This window comes from Stylophora pistillata, chromosome 12 (genome assembly GCF_964205215.1).
Source record: "Stylophora pistillata chromosome 12, jaStyPist1.2, whole genome shotgun sequence".
NCBI lineage: Eukaryota > Metazoa > Cnidaria > Anthozoa > Scleractinia > Pocilloporidae > Stylophora > Stylophora pistillata.
The window spans coordinates 24,201,253-24,223,505 of record NC_142530.1 but is presented as its reverse complement, the minus strand read 5'-3'; the positions used below and the strand labels follow the sequence as shown (position 1 = coordinate 24,223,505).

The 22,253-nt window shown below is 38.7% G+C and overlaps 2 protein-coding genes and 1 pseudogene across 2 annotated transcripts; 2 read left to right on the top strand and 1 right to left on the bottom strand.

Moving 5' to 3' along the window:
* Positions 1-5,594: 5,594 nt before the first annotated feature.
* Positions 5,595-6,586, top strand: LOC148719366 (melanopsin-like; annotated as a pseudogene).
* A 127-nt stretch (positions 6,587-6,713) lies between these two features.
* Positions 6,714-11,693, bottom strand: LOC148719365 (hyaluronidase-1-like). Its single transcript, XM_088741416.1, has 4 exons — positions 11,352-11,693; positions 9,706-9,854; positions 8,635-9,076; positions 6,714-7,808 (listed from the first exon to the last, which is right to left on the bottom strand). Exons 1-4 carry the CDS (start codon positions 11,664-11,666, stop codon positions 7,464-7,466), a joined length of 1,251 nt encoding a protein of 416 aa, XP_088597542.1. The 5' UTR covers positions 11,667-11,693; the 3' UTR covers positions 6,714-7,463.
* A 61-nt stretch (positions 11,694-11,754) lies between these two features.
* LOC111340080 (dephospho-CoA kinase domain-containing protein-like) lies at positions 11,755-20,943 on the top strand. Its single transcript, XM_088741417.1, has 4 exons — positions 11,755-11,932; positions 16,972-17,175; positions 19,098-19,185; positions 20,633-20,943. Exons 1-4 carry the CDS (start codon positions 11,821-11,823, stop codon positions 20,916-20,918), a joined length of 690 nt encoding a protein of 229 aa, XP_088597543.1. The 5' UTR covers positions 11,755-11,820; the 3' UTR covers positions 20,919-20,943.
* The last annotated feature ends 1,310 nt before the right edge of the window (positions 20,944-22,253 follow it).

The following is a 22,253-nucleotide window of genomic DNA, read 5'->3' as shown; positions in this document are numbered from 1 at the left end:
GGTAACAAATGTAATAGAGGTAGTAGTGAAACAAAACAAGTACACAGCGTCGCTTGAGAAAGAACTAAACAGTAGAGAGATTTAGCACCGAGTTTGCGTGAAACGTGAAGGCAAGAGTGACCACGTGACCCTCTTTTTCCCGCCAGTTTTTTCACGTATGCCGGTTGCGCTTTGCCGTTTCATCGTGAAAGTAGCCTGTTTCGCGCTTGCCGTGCACGTAAGATTTTCTTCACTTTTCCTCACACAGAGTAGAAGTTAATAGCCTGAAAAAGCGCACCAAAACTATTCATTGTAAGCAAGATACAGGGGCGCCTTCAAACCCACCATGACGAGAGCGCAAGCGAAGCTAAAGCGGTAAGGTTCACGCTATTTTACGTGAAAGTGCAAGCTGACGTTTGCCGTTTCACGTAAACGCGGTGCTAAATCTCTCTAATATGGACAAATGCGTGAACGAAAGTGCAGACGCGGCACATTTTGAGCTGAGGCTAGATAATATGGAACGATATTCCAGAAAAAACTCGCGTAGTCATGTCAACGGACTAGAAATAGTACGAAGAAGCCCTTCAGGGAATATTAATAAAAAATCCTTATTAAATTTTTCATTTCAGAAGCTAACGTTAGATATTGTTAAATTTAATGGAATTTAATATAGTTAACGACTAAGAGTTAATCTGGTCAGTAGCTTTTTCGCTGGCGTCGTGTTAGGGTATTTGTGTTATATAAGCTTATTTGTGCAGCGTTTGTGTGTGATCTGTAGCGTTTGCAACAACCACATGGTTATTGGAGGCCTAGAGCCGTCCATTTTCAGTGGTACTCCTCATCAGCGCATGCGTTATTTTCTCATGTGCTTGCATCGTTTCCGCTGTAAGAACGAAAAGAGTATTGAAGGCATCACGCAATAGATAACACGGAAATTAGGGGAATTCGGTTTGCAGATGACACGTCTCTATTTCTAAAAGGCAACATTTTGATTTTACAACGCTTTTGAAATTCTTTAGCCTTGCGGAATTTATAGAAGCTTAGTTTTTATTGTGAATGTGTTTTGTGGTTTTCCCGTGCGCGCCAGGCTATTACGTCCTAATTAAGTTAAAATAAACCCTCAGGAATTTTTCAAAACTTAGTAAGAGGTCATATGATAAAATGCTTATTGACTTAATGAAGTCAGGTCGGGTTGGAAGGGAATATGTTTGGTTCTCTTTCAGGACGCATGAACCTCGCTGCGGTGGTCCGTGCATCATGACCTCGAGCCAAATATTTTCCAGTCCGGCCCCGCCACTCAGTCAATTAGTAAATCGGATATTAGATGCATAATTGATTAGTAAGTAATAACTTGGATATAAAATGACATGTTGAAAATTGAATAAAATTTGAATATTAAATTTATAGTTGAGTAGAAAATACAAAAATTGAAAATTGAATGAGTTCAATATTTACTACATTTAGCCTGTCATACTGTCACTAAGAAAGAATTCTGTAGAGATGGCCTAAGCGACGAAAACGAATTCTATAAGAGGCAATATAATTACGAAATACGTGTACAAGAGGACAAGTAATGTGCTCTTTACCATATGAGTGTTGATCACCATTTTTTTAATGAACTGGAAATGAATTTCATTTGACCTGCGGATGAAAATTTAGTAAACTGGTCAAGCAGGTGAGCTATGATTTTAGCAATTGAACAAAAGAAGCCAGGAAAAATTTCAGGCTTCGACGGGATACAAAACCGTGTTTCCCGCGGAATACAAGTTGAAACCTAAATGTTTTCATGCTTAATTATTTTTTTACAGTTGCTGTAATGGTCCGGAATTGCACGTTGCCTGCGAGGATCATTGTTCTACTTCATTTAAAGACATTTTTAATAGCACTGAATGCAGACATCATCTGTTCTTAAAATAATACTAAAGTCTTTATTTCATCATAAGATAAAACTACATATCTTATGTTACAATGAATTCGGTAAAACTACAGTAGAAATCTACATACATATTATAAATTGAAAAGTTTGTCATTACAATAAATGGAGCTTAAATATCAACCTATTTACAAAGGTGTTCATAAAGCGCCGTGTATTAATGTTCGGGCATGCACAGCCTTTTTTCCTAAGATTGTGTACATAAGTCTTCTGGACAGGAATGATGTCTTTCATGGGATGACAATCCGTTGATATTAATTCCTTCAAAATGTTTCGGTCTTGCTTGTTTAAAAGGTTCTTGATAAAAACTGGAAATGAAATTAAACGGCGTTTATAGCATCGGTCTAAAAACTTTTGTACAACCATAAGATCGGACTCAGATGCCCCATAGACTGAAAGCGCATAGCTAAATTAGGCAAAACAATGGATATAAAAAGGTGATCTATCTCTGCCTGAGAGTAATGTTCCTTGCTCAATGTTCGTAGGACGTGTAAACACTTATTTGCTTTGACAAGCTTAGTTCTTACATGCTCATCAAATTTTCCGTCACTCTGTAAAGTTACTCCTAGTAAAACGAAGCTATTACATTGGGGAATATTATTAATTGGAGAGTAGAGTACATTGCATGTGATTTTTTCTTTCTAACAACCAGTTCTTTTCATTTGCAAGGGTTGCAGACCATTCTATTGTCTTTACACCATGTTAAGAACTGTCCTACTAAGTCGGCAGACGGGTCGCTATTCCCAGTGATAGGCGAAAGAATAGTGGAATCATCGGCATATCTAAAAAGCACAGGGCAACCACTAAAAAAAATATCCAAGTCGTTGAAATATATATTATTAAGATACGGTCCGCTCACACTACCTTGTGTGATTCCTCTATTGACAGATTTCCACTGTCCTAAAAATTTATAACTAACAACACGTTGTTGTCTTGCAGAGAGGAAACTATGATACAAATTGATAATGTACGGATTTAGTGGTAGCTGTTTCAGTTTGGCAGACAAAATAGCATGGTTCACAAAATCGAAAGCCTTTCTGAAGTCCATAGTAAAAATTCGCACTGCGCTACAGTCACTACTATCTAAATACTTGTATGTCTGGTGCTGGATAGCGAGCAAGGCATTTGTGCAATTACCTGCCTGTCTATATGCAAATTGGGTGTGGCTCAGGTTGTTCTCAATGATTGACTGTGCTTGTGTACGATACACAACCTTCTTGAACAACCACGCAATAACGGGAGTAACATTAATACCACGGTAGTCTGAGTCCTCTATAGGCATGTTCACTTTGGGGAGAGGATTAATATTTGCCCTCTTCCAAGAGTCTGGCCATCTATGACTAGACAGCGACAGATTCCAAACGTGAATGAGGATTGGTGTGAGTAGCTCAGCACAGTCTTTCCAGATCCAGTACGGGAGGTCGTCTGGTCCCGTTGCCGTTTTCTTTATATGAACTAAAGTATTCCAAACACACCGCTCAGATATTTTCGGGGGCTTTACACTGTCTGGGATATCCGTATCAATAGGTCTAACGTAAGTGTCATCATATCATAGCACAGGTTGGCGAAGTAGTCGTTCAGACAAACTAGAGAGTTATTGTCCAAATTTATTTTCTTAAAGGGGAGTGTCTGATGACCGCGCAGCGCGCAAAATACTACTTAGCTCAAACGCGCACAAAAAATGAATGTTAAGAAGAGCTTGCAATTGCCTGAGAAAAAAAGAAAAACAGCAAAGACATTAAAGGGTGAAGTCGACCTTAGTGATTTTTGTAAAGCTATGTGGTAAAATCAAAACAGCACTTCATGAAAGGTAAAAGTGCAGTTTCCATAGCGACGTTGTAGTTCACGTTCTCTGCGTGTCGAATAGATGCAGGAAAATTAATTTATTATATGGCAAGGTGGTCGTGAGGTATAACTGAGCGTTCTGATTAGGTTTTACTTGGTCCATATTTTCCCATACGAACACTTTCCACGGAAACAGTCATAATCCGTGTAATTTTTAATAAAGGGGAGGAGGGGGGGGTAAGTTTTTAAGAAACTGTGGTGCTAATTCAGTGGGAGAGTGTAACAAGGTAATTTTAGTTTTATCGAGCGTTACCCCTTCGTCAGAGCGAATGGAGAAACTATGAGTTGTGTGTTATATACAGGAAATAGAGCTACACTATTGGTGGGAACGAGAAAAACAAGAATAAATGAGTTGAATGAAAAGCATTCGTTGGTACTGTGGGGTTTAAGAGTCCCTATTTGAGAGATAAACTTTTGTTCTAGAGAGGGACTAACGTTTGAAACGTCAGCTTTGAAACTCTTTACGGTAGCCGTGTACTTTTGATTGCGAAAGCCGGCGAAATTCTACAAAATGTTTGAAACAAAATAAATGTTTGGAAAGCCAAAATGTTAATACTGAATACACAACTAAAAAGAAAAAACAAACAAGCTCTTAACCATTTCAGTCGTCCCAAGATCTCATGATATGAACGCTTCTTACTGCCTGCCATACAATTTTTATGATGTTTGTTCGGAGAATTTGGTATTGAATCAACCAATAAAATCCCCATATTGATAATTTTCTTTATTCTTATCCCTTATCTGCTTGATAACGTACATCGATATTGTAGGGAGAAATTCTGGCTTGGTCACTGAATGGACTAAAAATAGACAGCTGTTTACATTAGTGTCAAATGAGCATGTTAAGAAATCTCAAGCAATCCGGTGTCGCCAATAGAAGTTATATACTACTTTGTGGGTGATTTCGTCTGAGAAATCATAAAATATATAACGTACCTCCAGAATACCTCTGGCTCTTCCCTCCCCCCCCCCCCCCTCACTTTTCTGATGGTCCATTCCCATGGTTACGTAGGATTTGATAGCGAAAGCGTTCGTCTCTAACCTGGCGATCATCCAAATCCACGTGAATACTTGAAAAAACTTTTCATAAATTATTGGTTATGTTAAAACATGGCTAAAGAACCGAACAGAACAACTGACGTATTCTATTTGATGACACGCTACCAGCAATTCTTACGTGAGACTGAGAACCAATGATAACGCAACAGGACTGACCAATCAGTTTTCACGAACAATCCATAAAACTAAGGCCAGCATAAAACTTTATTACCTTAAGCTCGTCCCTTCAGTTGATCTCATCATTGCTGATTTTTTTCTTCACCACTGGCATGAAGTGATGAAAGACAGCTGCCTGTGGTAAGTGCATGCTGTTTTAAGAGAGGGTAATTTCTCCGGTATTCATATTCACGAAAAATTGAGGAAAAGCAATCATACCACATCCCACAGAAGCAGGGGTTTTAATAACTTTTTTCCATGAGCCGCTACCGATGGTAAAATAGGCGGCTGTGCCCGGTAAAAGGGCCGTTAGGTCAAATCCAAACACGAGAAATTGTAGCAAGCTAAACTGTAAAAATTTTGGACAATTCGCGGCCATCGATTAATATCTCTCCTTTGTTGTCACTAGAGTATTTTTACAATTAACTCTTTTTTACAGCTTTCTTGACACGTTATCACCTCTCTTCTATACAAATGAAATCAAGATTTTTTTCGCCATTTCGAAGGAGGGTCTTTGAACAGTAAATTATGTAAAATTTTGATTAATGCATTTCCCTGGACGCGTAGTGAGAGCAATTAGATAATTTCCAGGTCTCTTTCTCGTGTTTCCAGTTAACACACGATGAGCCTCCCAACAGAAAAAGGGATACCTTCTGTCAAAAATGGGAATGAGGATCCACAAGAAGGAGATCTAGAAGAACTTAGCCAACGGGTTTATTACGCAATTGCCAGCGTGTATGCTCTCCTTGCTGTAACAGCATTCACTCTTAATACTCTTGTGCTCGTTACATTCACGAAGGACAGCTCCCTTCGTTCGCACTCAAACATTCTTATCCTTAGCATAGCTGTCGGTGACTAGATACAAGCAGTGGTAGCATATCCTTTGGGAGTTGTTGGCATTTTAACAAAGAGTTGGTAAACGACGGGAACGTCCTGTGCATGTTACGGCTTCATGATGACATTTTATCCTTCGGCACCACGCTACACCACGCTACTTTCGCCATTAAGCGCGCCATCGTGATAAAGTTCGTCAACAAGTTAAAATACATCATCTTTGGACTTTGGTTGTTTGCCCTAATTTGGAGTACCTTGCCTCTGATTGGTTGGTCAGGGTATGCCCCTGAGGGAGAACTCTCGGTTGCTCGATTGATTGGCAAAATTCTTGTCCACGTGCCATTGCTTACATTTGGTGTATCTTCGTTCTTTTCTTCTTGGCTCCCTTTGTAATAATGGTTATCGCATACGACTCTATCTACCGCAACGTGAAAAGGATGACTCGAACTGCGCGTGACATGTGGGGAGAGAACACTCCTCCGACTTCAGAAACCATTTTAACAGAATCAAAAACCCCAAGAATGGCATGCATTGTCATTTTGTTTCTCGTTGGCATGTACACCACATGCCATTCTATCACTTCACGCCACCATATGAGCACCGGAGCCTGTTATATCTCCCTTGGTGGCCACCTTACCCGCTCTCTTCCCTAAAACAGCAGCGGGTTACAACCCGCTTATTTACTTCTTGCTGTTTAAGAAATTCCTCTTTAGTCTCAGAAAGGTGCTCAGTCCATTACCAATATGAAGGCGGTGTTTTAGTCAAGACTCAAATGCGACTATCTCATCTATGAAAAATTTTGATGAAAAAGAGAACATCAGCAAGCCCGTTGGGAAATTTTTATCAAGAGGGGCTCAAGCTGGACCCACCGTATAATGAAAAAAAAAAAAAAAAAAAAAAACTCTGCGACCTTACGGAAAGTTTTATTTATATACAACGACAATTAATCTTCAAAGATTTACCTCTGTTCAGTTTTAAATTACACAGAAAGTTACTTTGTAAATGAATTCGAATGTGTGTTTTGAAGTCGCGAGAGTCTACTTGTTTGTTTTCTGCAATGGCGTGTGTAAATCTTGTCTTTCTTCACCGAAAAACTGAATTCGAATGAGACGCTTTTTCTGGCTGGACACAAGGAGTTCTAATGTGACTTCCACTCAACGAATTCCTTCGCTTTCTGTTGTAAAATTTACGGCAGAAATGTCCGCATTCGAGGGACTTGCGAGGAAACGGCGAAAGTGTGTTTATAGAAAATCTCAAAACTTCGCTTAACGTTTCATAAACGAACAATTGTTTTGAAGAATTCAGATATTAAGTGAATAAGAGTCACATTAATTAATGTAATTGTTGACTGCAAATACCTCTCGTTTTAACTTAACTGCCTGCCATACAATCCATATGATGTTTGTTCGATGAATTGGTATTGGATCAACTAATAATCCCCTAATTTAATTTAATTTCTTCGGCTCTTCTCCCTACTTCCGATTCTGACTTTCCTGATGGTCCGTTACATGTATGTAGGATTTGAGAATGAAGGCGTTCGCAACAAAACTGATCTTCAAAATGTGCGCATTCGATTGCGTGAATACTGTTTAAAGACACTAAAATTCGTACAGTAAGAAAAATATTCAGTAGCGAGTTTGTGTTTTACATGTAGGCTCTAATTTTGAAGGTCACAGTTTGCTCCACTCCATCCATTGTAACATTTACAGCTCTGAAATTTCCACTGATCCGTCAAATCCAGTGCAAATCCATGATACGTGGAATGAATATCTGCAGTGGGTGTCAGCTGGAAGGTACACCTTCCATGGGAGTTACAGAACTCTTGGCTGCAGGTTTGTGTGATTATGGTGAGATTTTTAACCACTGGTCCCAAAAAATTATCAATGTAGGTCTGTATCTCTAGACAGTCGGTCTTTGTCATCTCTGTTAGGTGGTCTCCCCACATGACAACGCCGGCAACTCCATGCTCGGCTGACTGGCTAACTGTTGCCACAACATCAGCCTGTTGCACAAAGGAGAATGACAGGCGGACGTAAGACGCTTTGAAAAACTTAAAGTTTCCTCATTTAAGCCCACAAATCAAACGGTCTGGCTCGGTTTCCGAGTTTATCACTGTTTATGTCCCAACAATTTAGTGTATCACATGAAATGGACGACTGGAAATTAAACCTTACAATATGAAAACATCATCTCGATATTCGAATGAAACATGAAAGATTACACGAATGAAACATGAAAGGTTACACGTTATTCATCTTGGTACAGTCCACCTATTTTGTCTCGTTAACCCGAGAAAGTACAGCCGCCAGGTTCAAACGAAGTACAAGCTAATTCACTCTACCTCGCTCGTCACCTCAAATGAGGGCAGAAAATGCATAACATACTACAAAACAAACCTGATGATACTACAAAATAAACCTGATGGATCTTCGGGTGCGGCAAAATGGAAAACAATTTCCTTATAAGCTTACGTTGTACGTGGGCATTTTGCAACTGTCCAGAAAGTACTTTCATGCTCTTTCCACTGAGTGAATTTAGAAAGAATGGGCTGGTATATTAAGGTTAGGACACGACCTCACCTTTCCACAAAAATGAATTTGCATTCACTCCAAAAGTGGTAAATATAGGGAAGGCCAACAACCCCCACTTCTTCCCCATTCTCCCTCCAAAATTTGCCCTTAGAAGAGATAAATATATGCCTCAACCTAAGGTTTCACTGACAAAGACATTGAAGTCACGTTTATTTGCGAGGTTCTCAACATAACATTTTACACTGCTAAGTGCACAAGATCTTCTCTAAGAAAAAAAAAATAACGGATAGAACTCACCTCGTTAAGATACATCTTCGAATGTGGATAGGTTATACGAACGTAAGGATAGACGGGAATGAACTGACCATCTAGTTTCTTGGAAAGTCTGAAGGCTTCCAACAATCTATACTTCACATAGAGCGTGCTATTTCGGGACAGATCTTCGTGAAGGTAAATTGAAGGGAACAATGCTGAACTGGACTCAAACATCCAGCACAGTTGATCGTTCATCTGCATATTCTGTTTACTACAGGTGTACGGTTCGCCATCCTTGTTGTTGTAACAGTTTGGGAAGCCGTACAAACCCCAGGTAGACTTCGGACGAAGTTTTTGAGCAAGCAGCAAGGTGCCTTCTATAAACTGCTGAGCTGCAGTTTCAAATTCTACCCGGGCTATTTCTTCAATTAGATTCTCTGACCACGAAGGATGCCTTTCTTTGACCAGCTCCATTGACTTATTTCTGCAAACAAAGCCAAAGTTAGAGGAACTTTGAAGCTCGATTAAGACTGTGAGCTTCGAGAAACACAATGTCCAAGGACAAATATACGTAAGAACACATTCTCGTGCCAAACGGAGGCGACTGTGTATATCACCCTTCAAACAATTCTTGCAAAGCGTGGGTAAAAGATTTTTATGATAAGCTTAGAGATTTTCGCGTGGGAAGTTTACTTTTCAGCGTTCTCTAGTACGACTTTATGAACAAGCAAACATTTCCCTTCTCGTGTAACAATAGCTAAATGTTACGTCATCTTGAATCAAACTTCAAACGAATCCATTCATCGTAGTCATGAACGTAAGGTTGGGAACATCACTTGAAGTACATCCTTGGATATTTCCCAGGTTTTGCTCGGGCATATTCGATTACGTGTGCGTCTAGAACAATCACGCGCGATCAAAAATATTTGATGGATTATAAGTACAATTACCAACAGTGAAAGCAACGAAAAAACAAACAAACATAAAACGCATGCTCAGTTTAAATCGAATGGTATTCATCCGTAGTCTGAGGTATACTGAGGAAAACTTGTTGTAAGCCATTTTGCCATATATCATTCCCTGCGTTAGCAAACAATGATTATACTCTCAAACCTGTAAATACAGAGTTTATCCCAATTCCTGTTAAAGATTGGTCTCCAGAACTCCCAATCAATTATACCGAGGCCTTGAAAGTCTGGATCTCTTATCACTTCTTCAATGTCTTTTTCAACCTTGGAGAGGTGTTCAGTCAAGTTGGCAAGCTTAAAAAAGCAGAACAATTCGCTGAGAAATTTATCATAACCGTCCAGTGAAAGTGATCTATTTCTGAACACTAGCCATAACGAGAATAGAAGACTCTTTTTTGTGCACGTTGCCGCGGTGAGCGGCAAAGCCGAGGGAAATGTAAGACGGAACATACAGTTTCAGTTTTTCACAAGCAGTGTTGCCGTTCATCGTTCATCGCCTTACGCACACAAAATTGTAAAGCGCACACAAAACTGCCAGCAACGCAGGCTAGAAGACTCACTCTTAATTCTCACCCCTCTATGGCTATGTCCACATGAAAACGTTTAAGTGCATAAGCATTATATTAAAGAGGAACTGAAGCCTAAAAAGGAACCATTTTTAAATTGCAGCTTATAGTTCAAATAGCAATGTTCGAGGGTTTTTTTCAGTCTTTGAACCCAACTTCGCCTCGCAAAAATAGTTTAAAGTGGTATTTTGGCCTCGTAGTACGGCGGCTCAGAAAAGCGATGTCAGCGGTCACTTTAGCTCGCTCTTACGTCACTGGTTGGGAAGAAAGATAATAAACCCGTACTCTTCCTACAGAAATTTGGTTTGGTTATGGAGTTATCGAAGTTGCGTGACTTGAAATGGGGATTAACTACGAAAATGAAATAGTAACAGTTGTTTTTCTTAAGTTGGTTTCCACCACTGACGTCATAAACGACCGCTGCTGACCTATTTTGAGCCGACGGTCTTACAACCCCAAAGGCGGGAAAAAGGCAACTTCAAATCGAATTTTCTCGTAAAAAACAGGAAGTGAACGAAAATGAATATCGACACTTTCTTACTCCTCTAAAGCTAACTAGAAATGAATGCAAACAATATACCAATTTTAGGCTTCAGTTCTCCTTTAAGTCTTCGGTCTATGCGTTGACGCGATGATAGACTGGGGCGAATCCAGGGTTTCAAACAGTAGTTGGATGCCGGCCGTTAGAAAGGGGGTCAGGGGTGTTCTTTCTCTGGAAATTTGGTATGTTTAATACTCGGGAAACGCAATTTTTAAATAGTCAGAGGTGAAGTCGGCGTTTATTTACATCTTAGCTTTCTGGTCAAAATTTCATTCCTTTTCATTACAATAATGCGTAGCCACGCTGACGCCATTTTCACTCACGATCACAATTTGTTTGCCCCATTTTCGAATTAACTACTCCGTAATTAGTATCTAGCGTAAATCTCACCGTAAAAGATGAAGGGAGGGAGAGGAGGGGGGGGGGGGGGGGGGGCTAAACTTCAGAATACCCGGCCACATATGTAAAAGCCTCCCGACATATGTAAATGTGTGGACGGGTATTCTGAAGTTGCTCCGAGGGGGGGGGGGGAGGATAGAAGGAGCTTCGCGGAGGGAGCATAGAAGTAAGGGGCTAACAGCGGAGTTACAATATATTTTTGTACAATGGATGTAAGCTTACAGGCTCCAAGGTCTGCTTCATTTGATCCAGAGAGAAGGTTACTTTTGTAGCGATTAAATTTACCTGTGGAAGGCCTCCGTTCACTGCTTTTCCATCGCTATCAAAATAAGGATACAAACCCAGCTGTTGGTTGTAAAATATCACGATATACTGTCCACACCACGTTTGGTCTGGGTTCACCACAAAATCGAATGCGCTAAAATCGAGAGTAACGTTCCATTTCGTTTTGCACATCTCTGTTGGAGTATGCCAAACTGTGATGAAAGGTCTATTCGGTAGAGGAGGTCCTTGAAAATGGCTGCATGTAGATTGCAACGAAGAGTGAAGATTGCTTGAAAATATAATCGCAAAAAATATTCTCCTTGTCGTGAACGCCATGTTGCTTTGTCACGCAGTATTGTCACGGCATGATGCATGTGACTGTCAACTGACAATAGAGAAACCCCTGGAGACCAGTCCCAGCTCGCCCGAGTTGACCCTGCACTGATCAACTCCAATATGACGAGATAAATACTGTGGCTTTTTGGAAGCCATGTTTATTGTCGGCTTAACAGGCGGGATAGCGACTGGTAAAAGCACAGTGTCAAGGATACTCAAAGATCTAGGATGTCCTGTCGTGGATGCGGATCTCATAGCCCGGGAAGGTGAGATGTGTAAGAAATTTACTCCACTACCTGGAACAAAATAATGTAAACACTAATATAATGGAGAAGATAAATATGTCCTGAGAAACAAAGAGGATAGACGCTCACTGCCGCCCTTCGAAGTCTAACTTAACAAATACACCGTATTGTTCGTAATCTTCCAATCTACAGTTATCCAGTCTATCTATTGCAAATTGGAAAAACTATTTGATTTTATTTAGGCTAAATTGCAGATTACCCAGCCGCTCATTTGCATGTCATTGAATAAGAATAGCCTCTATTGTGTTATGTTTAGTTCTTCAAAGCCTCCCGACACAGGTAAATGAGGTGGCCGGATATTCTGCAATTGCGCCGCATACAATTTTAGTTATGTCATTTGTCATTTCTGACCGTGTCGACGTCTGTATTAGGCAAGAGTTCCACATAACCCCATACATTAATTATGCATAGAGTGTTGCAAGGAGACCTTTATATAAGTTTAGTCTTTATGGAGTGGAATGCATAATTAATGTATGGGGTTATATGGAACTCTTTCCATAATACCTCTCTAATTATTTACTTGAAATTAAAGCCATGTATGTGAGAATTAGTAAATTTTAAATGAACAAAATTCATCTTTCCTGAACATTCTCTGTTAATCCTTTAAATCCCAAGATCTGATCATTTATTCCTCGTTTCTTGCACCTTAGTCACAAGAATTTGGTATTAGATCAAATTAATAACTTCTACCTGATGAGTTTGGGTATTCTCATGACCTTTATGCTGGATCCTGTTTAAGAATATTAGGGAGGAGTTAAGGGTTAATCATTTCTTGGAATTTACAGGGTTAATTGCAAGTCTCATATTTTGAGCTTTGTAGGAACTATAATTCAAAAAATGGGTTAGAAGGACACCGCAGAAATACGTTTTGGTGATGTCACAGTGGTCAGTGGTCATCAACATTAGGCTGCCAAGTGCTTCCATGTGTTTTTGGACTGAATTCGATGAAAACATCGGCCTTTTGCATGGTTTTAAGTCGGAAAATATCCATGATACTTCTCCTTGTTTATTATGGTTGATCCTTTGAATGGGTTTTTAATAATAAAACCACATCTTAACAAATAGCGGTGCAGGGGAGTCATTTTGTTTGGAGTTTTGTGCTGTTTGCTGACTTAAGCTGGCCGTCGTTACGAAGTGCGATCGTGGTTCGTCAGTCGCCCTCGCCTTCAGAATTGTCAAAAACAGTGATAGTTATCCAGACAAAGCAAGAGATTAGTTCTGTAAGATAATTTTCCAGCGAGTCTGAAGACTGGTTGGATTTTTAAGTGTTATTAGCATGAAGCGATACACGTAATTATATAGTTGTGAAAATATTCACACTCACTTTGCACCGACGTGCGGTGCCTTTTCATTTTGGAAATCATTCGCTTGGTTGAGAATTTTACTTTTCTAGACTGATTTTTCGCCATTCCACCTTTCTGATTTTCTGTGCCTTTAAGAACGGGTGTCCGTAACGCTCGAAACGTCAGCTTTTGTAATCGTTACGGTTGCCAATTTACCATTTCAACTTTGTTGATATATCTAAATTAAATTTATGAAAACACTTGTTTATTTCGTATACTTGCAGTTTTATCAACAAGTTATCTCTCATGAACAGAATAACGTCTGACTTAAGCTCATATAATGGTGATGTTTACAAAGGGAGTGGAAATTGAAGAAATTGTGATTTGTTTGTAATTGAGACCGTCCAACATGATTGGTTCATTTACAATTTATCTTGAATTAAGTCTTTATTGATATTAATCGATTGTAGATCTCCATTACTTGTCTTTGGTACGTTTGCTTGTACCTGTTTCTACAACTGCTACTTTAATTTCCCAAACAGCTCTATTTGTTTTTACACGAAAGCATTTTCAATGAAACCCACTTTTTTATTATGATTATGATTATTATTATTATATTTTTATAACTCAGTCATTTGAAACTTTTACAGGCACATGTATGTTTACCTGAAGTATATTCCACTATCTTGCATGTGCATTGCATTAATTTATGCAAATAATCAACTACTCTTCTTCTTCAATTCATTTTTTTTAGATTAGCTTTGCATAGCTTTGCATAGTTTCCATGTGCTTAAGGAATCATGTACATCACATGCTCTGAAGCACTGTAAGGATGATTAAGATCCCCATCAGTAATATTACATCATATCCCCACACTGAGAAAATCATTATGAAACATTCCTATTTGACTTGCAACCATTTTTTTTCAAGGTGGCAAAATATATGTATATTGCTGAAACTCGTTGAGAATTTCTTATTGACTACAACTAGTATAGCCATACCAGTGCTCCCCTCCCCTGTAATAAGTTGGGAAAAGGACATCTGCATGGTGCTATCATTGCTCATGTTTGGGGATATCCCATCCCTGATTTTTATTTGACTAGATGGGCACAGCAGTACACAGGCTAATTACAAGCTTTTGGTTACTCCTCATGACTTACTGTTAACTGGGAATTGACAGCTGACTTAATCTAATCAATTTGCTCCTGAACATTTTTTAACTTCATTTGTTCGACTTCAGAAAATACTTCTGATAATTTCCCTCTGACATTTCTAATTTGGAAGATTAATCATCATAATTATGTTCTTTACACCTCCATAAACACCAACAAGAGTTCTTTGTTTATAACTCAGGCAGCTTCTGAATATAAGAAATCAAGTTTAGAAGATAGTTGATTCATTCAAGGCTGGTGCAATACGAGAAAAGACAATGCAGTGCTTTATTCACATAGATTAAATTATATAATTATTTTACCTTACAGTAGTTTTGTTTCTTAAAAATTTGTTTTCTAGTAGTACCAATATGGTAATGTTACTTTGTGAATCAGGGAGCTAAATAAAGCAGAAGTATTCTGTTAGCTCAGTACATTTTATGTTGCAGATGGCATTAAGTTAGTAAAGAAAGAAAAGAAAAAGCAAAAATAAATAAAATAAAATGATTAGTGAGGGAAAAGCAGCTTAAAAAAAATACATACTACAAATTATTCATAATTGTGATGAGAAATACTTGTTGGGAAAGTAAAACTATTGCTCAGAAATAAAATTTCAGCTTCTCAGAAAAAAAAAATTATAAACTAAGGTGGAAAGTGAAAACTTCTTTATTATCATTATAATGAGCATTTTGTACTTAAAGCATACCTTGGTTTATTCTTCCTCTAGTTGAGCCAGTCTTTGTACTTTTGGGGGCTTCAGTCCTATGCATGGTACAGTCGTAGGTTTTTGGCCAACTATGATACATACAGTAACTAGTGGGGATAGGGTGGCTGTGCTACACGGGCATGTGTTGTCTTCTTTTCGACAAATCTGACCGAAATGCTGTTGACAGGCCGATTTATACGGCTCAAGCCACTGCTTTACAAACCTGATAGTGCAGTGTCCTCGGATCACCGCCTCAACCATTCAAAAATCATCTCATTGTTAGCCTTGATGCATAAGCTCTTTTATAAACAAACCTTAGTTGCCACGGAGCCGCCAGCGAAAAACAACAATTTCGTATCGTGTGCAACTTCAGTTCAGCTTTGGCAAATTATATAATTGAGCTTTAAAACTATCCAAAAGGTGAGCCGAGTTTCAAAGCTAAGTTTACAGTATTCTCTCTAAGTTTTGACTTTTTACGCTGTCGATTTGACTGACGGCGAAAAACATTGTAAAAGTTACCAGCATTTCGTGGATTCGTTGAGGTGTCCGCTGACCAGTAAAATACTGTACCGTGCCCTAAAAAACGTATTTCCGCGGTGTCGGTTAGAAGTACTGTGGAATTGCAGATTTGAATAGTTGCTCATATATGTGTGCTTTTTTCCCACATCTTCTATTCAGGAGGTAACAAAATATCTACATATATCATCTGAGTGACAGATCAAAAAATAACAATGTATGTGCAGCATGATTATGTGTTCTGCTCAATTCAAAAATCTGTCTGAATTGAAATAATTCCACTCTATTTACAGCTACATCTACATTTATGTTCAGTCAGTAAAATCATATAGATTAATCGCACCAACTATTTCTTCACTTTACTTTTATATAGACAATGTCTATAATTGTAGACTGACATTATTTTTAACTGAAAATTATGTCAGTCTACAACTATTATACACTGTCTATATGAAAGTAAAGTGAAGAAATAGAAGATCTAATTATTGTTATTGACTAAATAATTTAAAAGCTCAGATTTAAAATGTTCAAGGGTGATGGAGTTGATAATATCCTTAAGTAGGCCATTCCAACCTCTAATAGTTTTGGGAAAAAAAGAATAAAAGTTAATGTTCTTAGTCACTTTCTCTTTAAATGGGTCTAAAATTGTGGTTCCCACATGTTCCAAGTTTGCCGGGCATGAGGGCACAGGTAAACATTAGTGTCAATATCAATTTTCCCTTGACTCATCTATATAGAAGAATTAGCCAAGATATTTTTCTTCTCAAATCTAAGGTGGTCCTAGCTCTTGAACCCAGAGATATAATAAACATCTCGTTAACCTTGTTTTCTTGGAAGGAGCCATCACTTGAAGTGTTCAACTGCCCTTTGTTTAGGTCAAGGTGTTTTTACAGACAAGTCTATTTTTAGTTTGAATTTACCGCGAAATGGGATTCCCCAAGGAAGCCCTTCAACCAATCACTAGTAATGCGTACTGATAGTTAATTTATAACTTGACTTCTAGGAAAAGATAGTCTAAAAATAAACTGTTCTGTGAAAATTCTGTGATGTAGGCTCAGTATGGGAGTTTCACTCCAAGTAATGGGCTCCTGTTTCTCGCTCAGTACTGCCAGAACTTTATGGAATTTTGTTTTTTTCCTCTCAGTGTGTAACTTACTGTATGGACCTCAAACTCAGTTAATAAGAGGTATATATCAGGGAGTTAATTCTTTTCTTAACCTCTACTCACATAGATGAATTGTCTCCTTTTTTTCACAACCTTATATTGAATTTCATAACTTTGTTTTAATGGTGAGTTCCTTTCTTTCCTGAGAAGGTAACACACTTTTCTTTGCCAACTTTTAGTGGTTGAGCCTCACAAGCCAGCATGGAAGGCTATTGTAAAGATCTTTGGAAGAGATATTTTACTGAACAATGAGGAGATTGATAGGGTGAAGCTTGGAAAAATTGTATTTGAAGATGATGCCAAAAGACATGTTCTGAACAAGTGCACACATCCTTTTATACATCATTCCATTTTGTGGTCCTTGCTAAGGAATTTTTTGTCAGGTCTGTATATTTGTTTTACATCTGGTAAGGTTGTCAGTTAAGTAGGTACCTTTTTAGATCTGTTTTTTGCGAGTGAAATTATTATTATTAGTACCAACACTGAAAATTACTTGCACCATCACTAAAGGTTTCTTTATTATATATAAGTTTAAAATTTTAAATTGTTGTTTGAAGTACATGTACCTGTAGTCAGTACACTGTTGGAAAACTAGTATTAAAATAGATCATTCTATACTTAAATCAGGTGATGACTGAATCAGTCATCAACTGATTTAAGTATAGAATGATCGTGAATATGGAGCCTTGAAGTCCCTTCCAAAAAAGCCATTACTGTACAAGTTTTTACAGTACTATGTTTTCCTAAATAGATCTCTCTACAAACTGCAAGCATTTTGCGATTATCAGAAAACTTTGTTAGTTGAGTGAATGATATTTTTGGCTGTTACGGTTAATTTGTAGGACTGACATCAAGGGTTTTGGATTTGAATCTTGGCAGGTGCTTCTGACTCATAACCTCTGATATTTCCCAAACAGTGAAGGGGTGCAGCTGCAACACTCCTGATTGCTTCACCGTCCTACACAAACTGAGACAGACTGCATGTACATGTAAAGCAAAGTGTGACACTTCGCCTGTGAATGGACCCTTCATTTACAATGAATATATGAAGTTCATATATTTTGAACTGTGCTATTAGATACGTATGATGCACGACCCTCCCAGTAGAGAGCTCAATTGGTAGAGCGCTGCACTAGTATCGTAGAGGTCAGTAGTTTGAATCCCATACAGGCCTGATTTTTTTTCAGGTCTGATTTTCGCTATTGCAAAAATAGTGCTCTCTACTGCGAGGATCGTGCATCATACGGACCCTTCATTGTTGAGTACTATTGGATGAACAGATCTTTTAAAAGTTAGAGCTTCATAAGTCTTGTTAATCACTGGTCAGAATTCTTTTAAGGCTTCTTCCATTCTAATTGAAGAATACACGGATGTCAAGATTTGTTACCCCTGCCTCCTGTATTGTTTGACTTGACATTAGGGAGTTCCCCTTGAGCAATCTTTTTTGTTCACTCATTGCCTAGTTCAACACTGCCTACAATGTAGGCTCAATTTAACTCATCCAGTATGGCTTAGATGTAAGTTACCACCTCATCTTGTTTCTTATGTGAAACATCTTGTTTCTCTTGAGAAGCATCTTGTTTCTCTTGAGAAGCATCTTTTTTCTCTTGAGAGGCATCTTGTTTCTCTTGAGAAGCATCTTGTTTCTCTTGAGAAGCATCTTGTTTCTCTTGAGACACATCTCTTTTTCTCAATATGCATCTTGTTTCTATCAATACGCTTCTTGTTTCTCTCAACTGAGAATCACAGGAATGTTTAGCATGGAATATAATTATTAGTCCCAATAAATTGGGGTGCATATCAAAGATAACTGCTATTATGCTACAGGTAGCATGTGATATATATCTCATGTCAAATGTGAGATGCTGTGGGTATTGATCTCACTCTCTTCATGTCGAACAAACAAGTTGATCTTTTGTAAGTATGTATAATGCATATTTATAAATAAATGATGTAATGTTTATATTGTAGATTTTTTAAAACTTGTACAGTTTTAGGTTAATTATTGTTGTAATGGACTTTTGATCACCTGGCATGTTAAAAAGTGCACTATAAATCAATAAATTATTATTATTAAATTATTAAGTAATTTCTAATGTCACAGTATTACATACTGTACTGTTCTGTAGGTTTGGTAAATGAGCTTCACTCCTCCCCTGAGAAAACCAACAACATCAAGCCCAATCATTGCCACACCTCTTAAATCCAATATTTCACTATGTTTTAATAAAGGAAGTTACGACTTCTCACAGAATTGATAACTTGATATTGTGTTACTTAAAGTTTTTATTCAATTCTTTTGTAGGAGAAAAGTTTGTAGTGCTTGACTTGCCACTTATGTTTGAGACTGGGATGCCCTTGTATCTAATGAAAGAAATTGTTGTAGTTTACTGGTAAGAAATGATATGTACACCACATAATTGCATACTGTATTTATTCAAATAAGTGCCGCCCTCAAATAAGCGCCGCATCTGGGACAAAAAAGTTAATAAGTGCCGCCCTCGAATAAGCGCCACACCAATGCATGAATTTCTCTCGTAATTCTAGATTTACCATCAGTTTAGCACCAGTCCATAGGAAAATTGACAGATAGAAAGTGTACCGTTGAATAAAAGTATAGAAAAAGTAAATTTGTCAGGTACAGTTTTTAAATAAGCGCTGCCCTCGAATAAGCGCCTCACTTGTGGTGCTAAAAATTATATAGGCGCTGTGGCGCTTATTCAAGTAAATACGGTAATTATTGGTTTTTTTTTTTTTTTTTTTCTGACGTTACAGGCAGCTCAGCTCTTTTTACTATGTGAGAAGTCTGTATAGGAAGAAAATGTGTCTGAGGTCTTGAGTATGGTTCTCACATAATTTGGCATAGGATTGTGGTCCATCTTATAAATAGCTGGTCAGGAGTGGTTTATTTACTAGTGCACAAAATCAGCCGATCAGATTCAAGAAATTAAGTTTCTGGCCTGCTTAGGTGCATCAGAAAAAAATAAAAAATAAGAAAAACTACTGGCGCAAATTGAATTGTAGCTTACGGCAGTTACAGGAAGCATTGTCTTGGGTCAGGAGCGCTGGATCTTTGTTTGGCTATTCACCATTTGTGATTTACTTAATGGTTTATCTCTAATAATTACCTGTCTAATCTCTGAATCACACTTTAGGTTCATGTGGATAAAGAGAAAATCACCATAAACAACTAATGAAAGAAACTCTTGATTGGAAGATAAATTCTCCTTGTGAGCACCTTAGGAAATGTATAGAGAACAGTGTGGAGAATTTGCATACTGATGTTAGTGTGTAAAGGGTTTAGGATGGGAAATAGCAGAACCAGACTCTCTAAGTGTTACAGGGCAAGCTGTTCCAAGGGGTTCCGCCACTGTAACTAAAACTATTTTTCATGCAGTTAGTTCTTGGAAAGGGGACGACAGGGAAAGAGGACAGGGGACAGGGAAGGGGGACAGGGGACAGGGAAAGAGGACAGGGAAAGTGTACAGGGGACAGGGAAAGAGGACAGGGGACAGGGAAAGGGGACAGGGAACAGGGAAAGGGGACAGGGGACAGGGAAAGAGGACAGGGAAAGGGGACAGGGGACAGGGAAAGAGGAAAGGGAACAGGGGACAGGGAAAGGGGACAGGGAAAGGGGGACAGGGGACAGGGAAAGAGGACAGGGGAAAGGGGACAGGGAAAGGGGACAGCAAACTCAGGTTTGCTTCCTTATAAGCTGTTTTGATTGAGTTCATTGTTTTGCCTTGTAATTTCCCTCTCCAAGGTCAAAGATATTCATGTCTCTGCATTGAAATTTTAGAATTTTTCTTAGTCATTACCACTCATTTTTCTTCCCTCTAGTGACAAAGATGCTCAATTGAAGCGTTTGATGGAAAGAAATAACTTCACAAGAAGTGATGCTGAACAGAGAATAAATACTCAGATGACGCTGGATGAAAAATGTCGCAGAGCGTCGTATATTATTGACAATTCATCCAATGAGGAGAATACTGAGACACAAGTGAAAAGATTCCATGAAAAATTGAACAGATCATATGCATATTTACCTCTCCGTGTATTTGCATTTCCACTACTTGGTTTGAACTTGTCTTTGGTTGTGTTTTTGGCTAAGTTACTGGTTAGCTGATAAAAATTGTTTTTTTAGACCAAGGTGCTCCTCGTCAACTAGACAATTTTATTAGATACTAATTAAAAGTGTCTCTGTTTTTGAATTTCATCTACACGTCGTTCCACTACTCACAAACGCGAAAGTGGAACGAGATCGACTAAAACGCCTGCATGGAGGCTAAAAAAGGTTTGTAAATGACAATCTTATGTGCGCACGTACCAAGGATAGTACACGCACGTGCCCTGTGCTGTTCATTACGAACCCTTGGTGATATCTGGACGTTCTGAGCCTTGCCCTGTCCTGTAAAAGTGACCTTTGATTTCTTGGTGACCAACCAATATACACCTCTATCAGTGAGAAATTCAGCCGGATGAACTGGTCAGCCTCGAACGCTCTGAGTTCGAGGAGAAGCAAGAAAACAGCGAGGAAGAAGACAAAGATGAAGGTGGGATATTTAGGTACGATTCCCCGAGGCGTGGGAGGCTTTAGCCTCTCCCCTTTTTTGAAACAGAAAAATGTCGTGCTAGGCCTGCCCCCATTCGTTCGCCAATCACTCAAAAGTTTGCTGTGTGGGACCCGAGGAAGTTTTTACCGTGTCAAGCGTGCGTTATTCGTGAAAAACTTTGAAAACCTCCAGAATGAACGGTGTCATCGTTTTGGTGAAAGGGGGAGATAAGCTAATGTCTTACTGTGAGTAAAGACTTCAACAGATCAATCCTGCTCGGGGAAAGTATCACCCACCGAAAAAGCCTTTTTAGGTTGGGGTAATGGACTAAAAAAAAGTTATGATCGGGATCGGGATTACTTGCTATAAAAAAGTATGAAGGTAGATCCTGGACAAAATGTTCGATTCGTCGTTTCGTTATGGCGTTTCGTCGTTTCGTTATGTTGAGTCGTTGTTTTCCGAGTTCGACTCGTCGAACTTTCAGTTCGTTTCGTCGTATTGTCAGTTCGATTCGTCGGCTGGCCTCTTCGACTCGTCGTTTTACGAGTCCGACTCGTCATCGACCACATCGGTTCGTCGTTTTGTCATTTCGTTATGGCGTTTCGTCGTTTCGTTATGTCGTTTCGTCGTTTCGTTTTGTCGTTTCAAACAACAACAAACATATGAAACATATGTATGAACTGCGGTTATGAAACGTATATGTGCACGATCCTTCGCAGTAAAGCACTATTTGAGCAATAGTGAAAATCAGACCTGAAAAAAATTTCAGGCCTGTACGGGATTCGAACCACTGACCTCTGCGATACTAGTGCAGCGCTCTACCAATTGAGCTAACAAGCCAACTGGGAGCAGGCCATCAAATTAATTCGACATAAACCCGTAGATGATAAATCAAACAACAACAAACA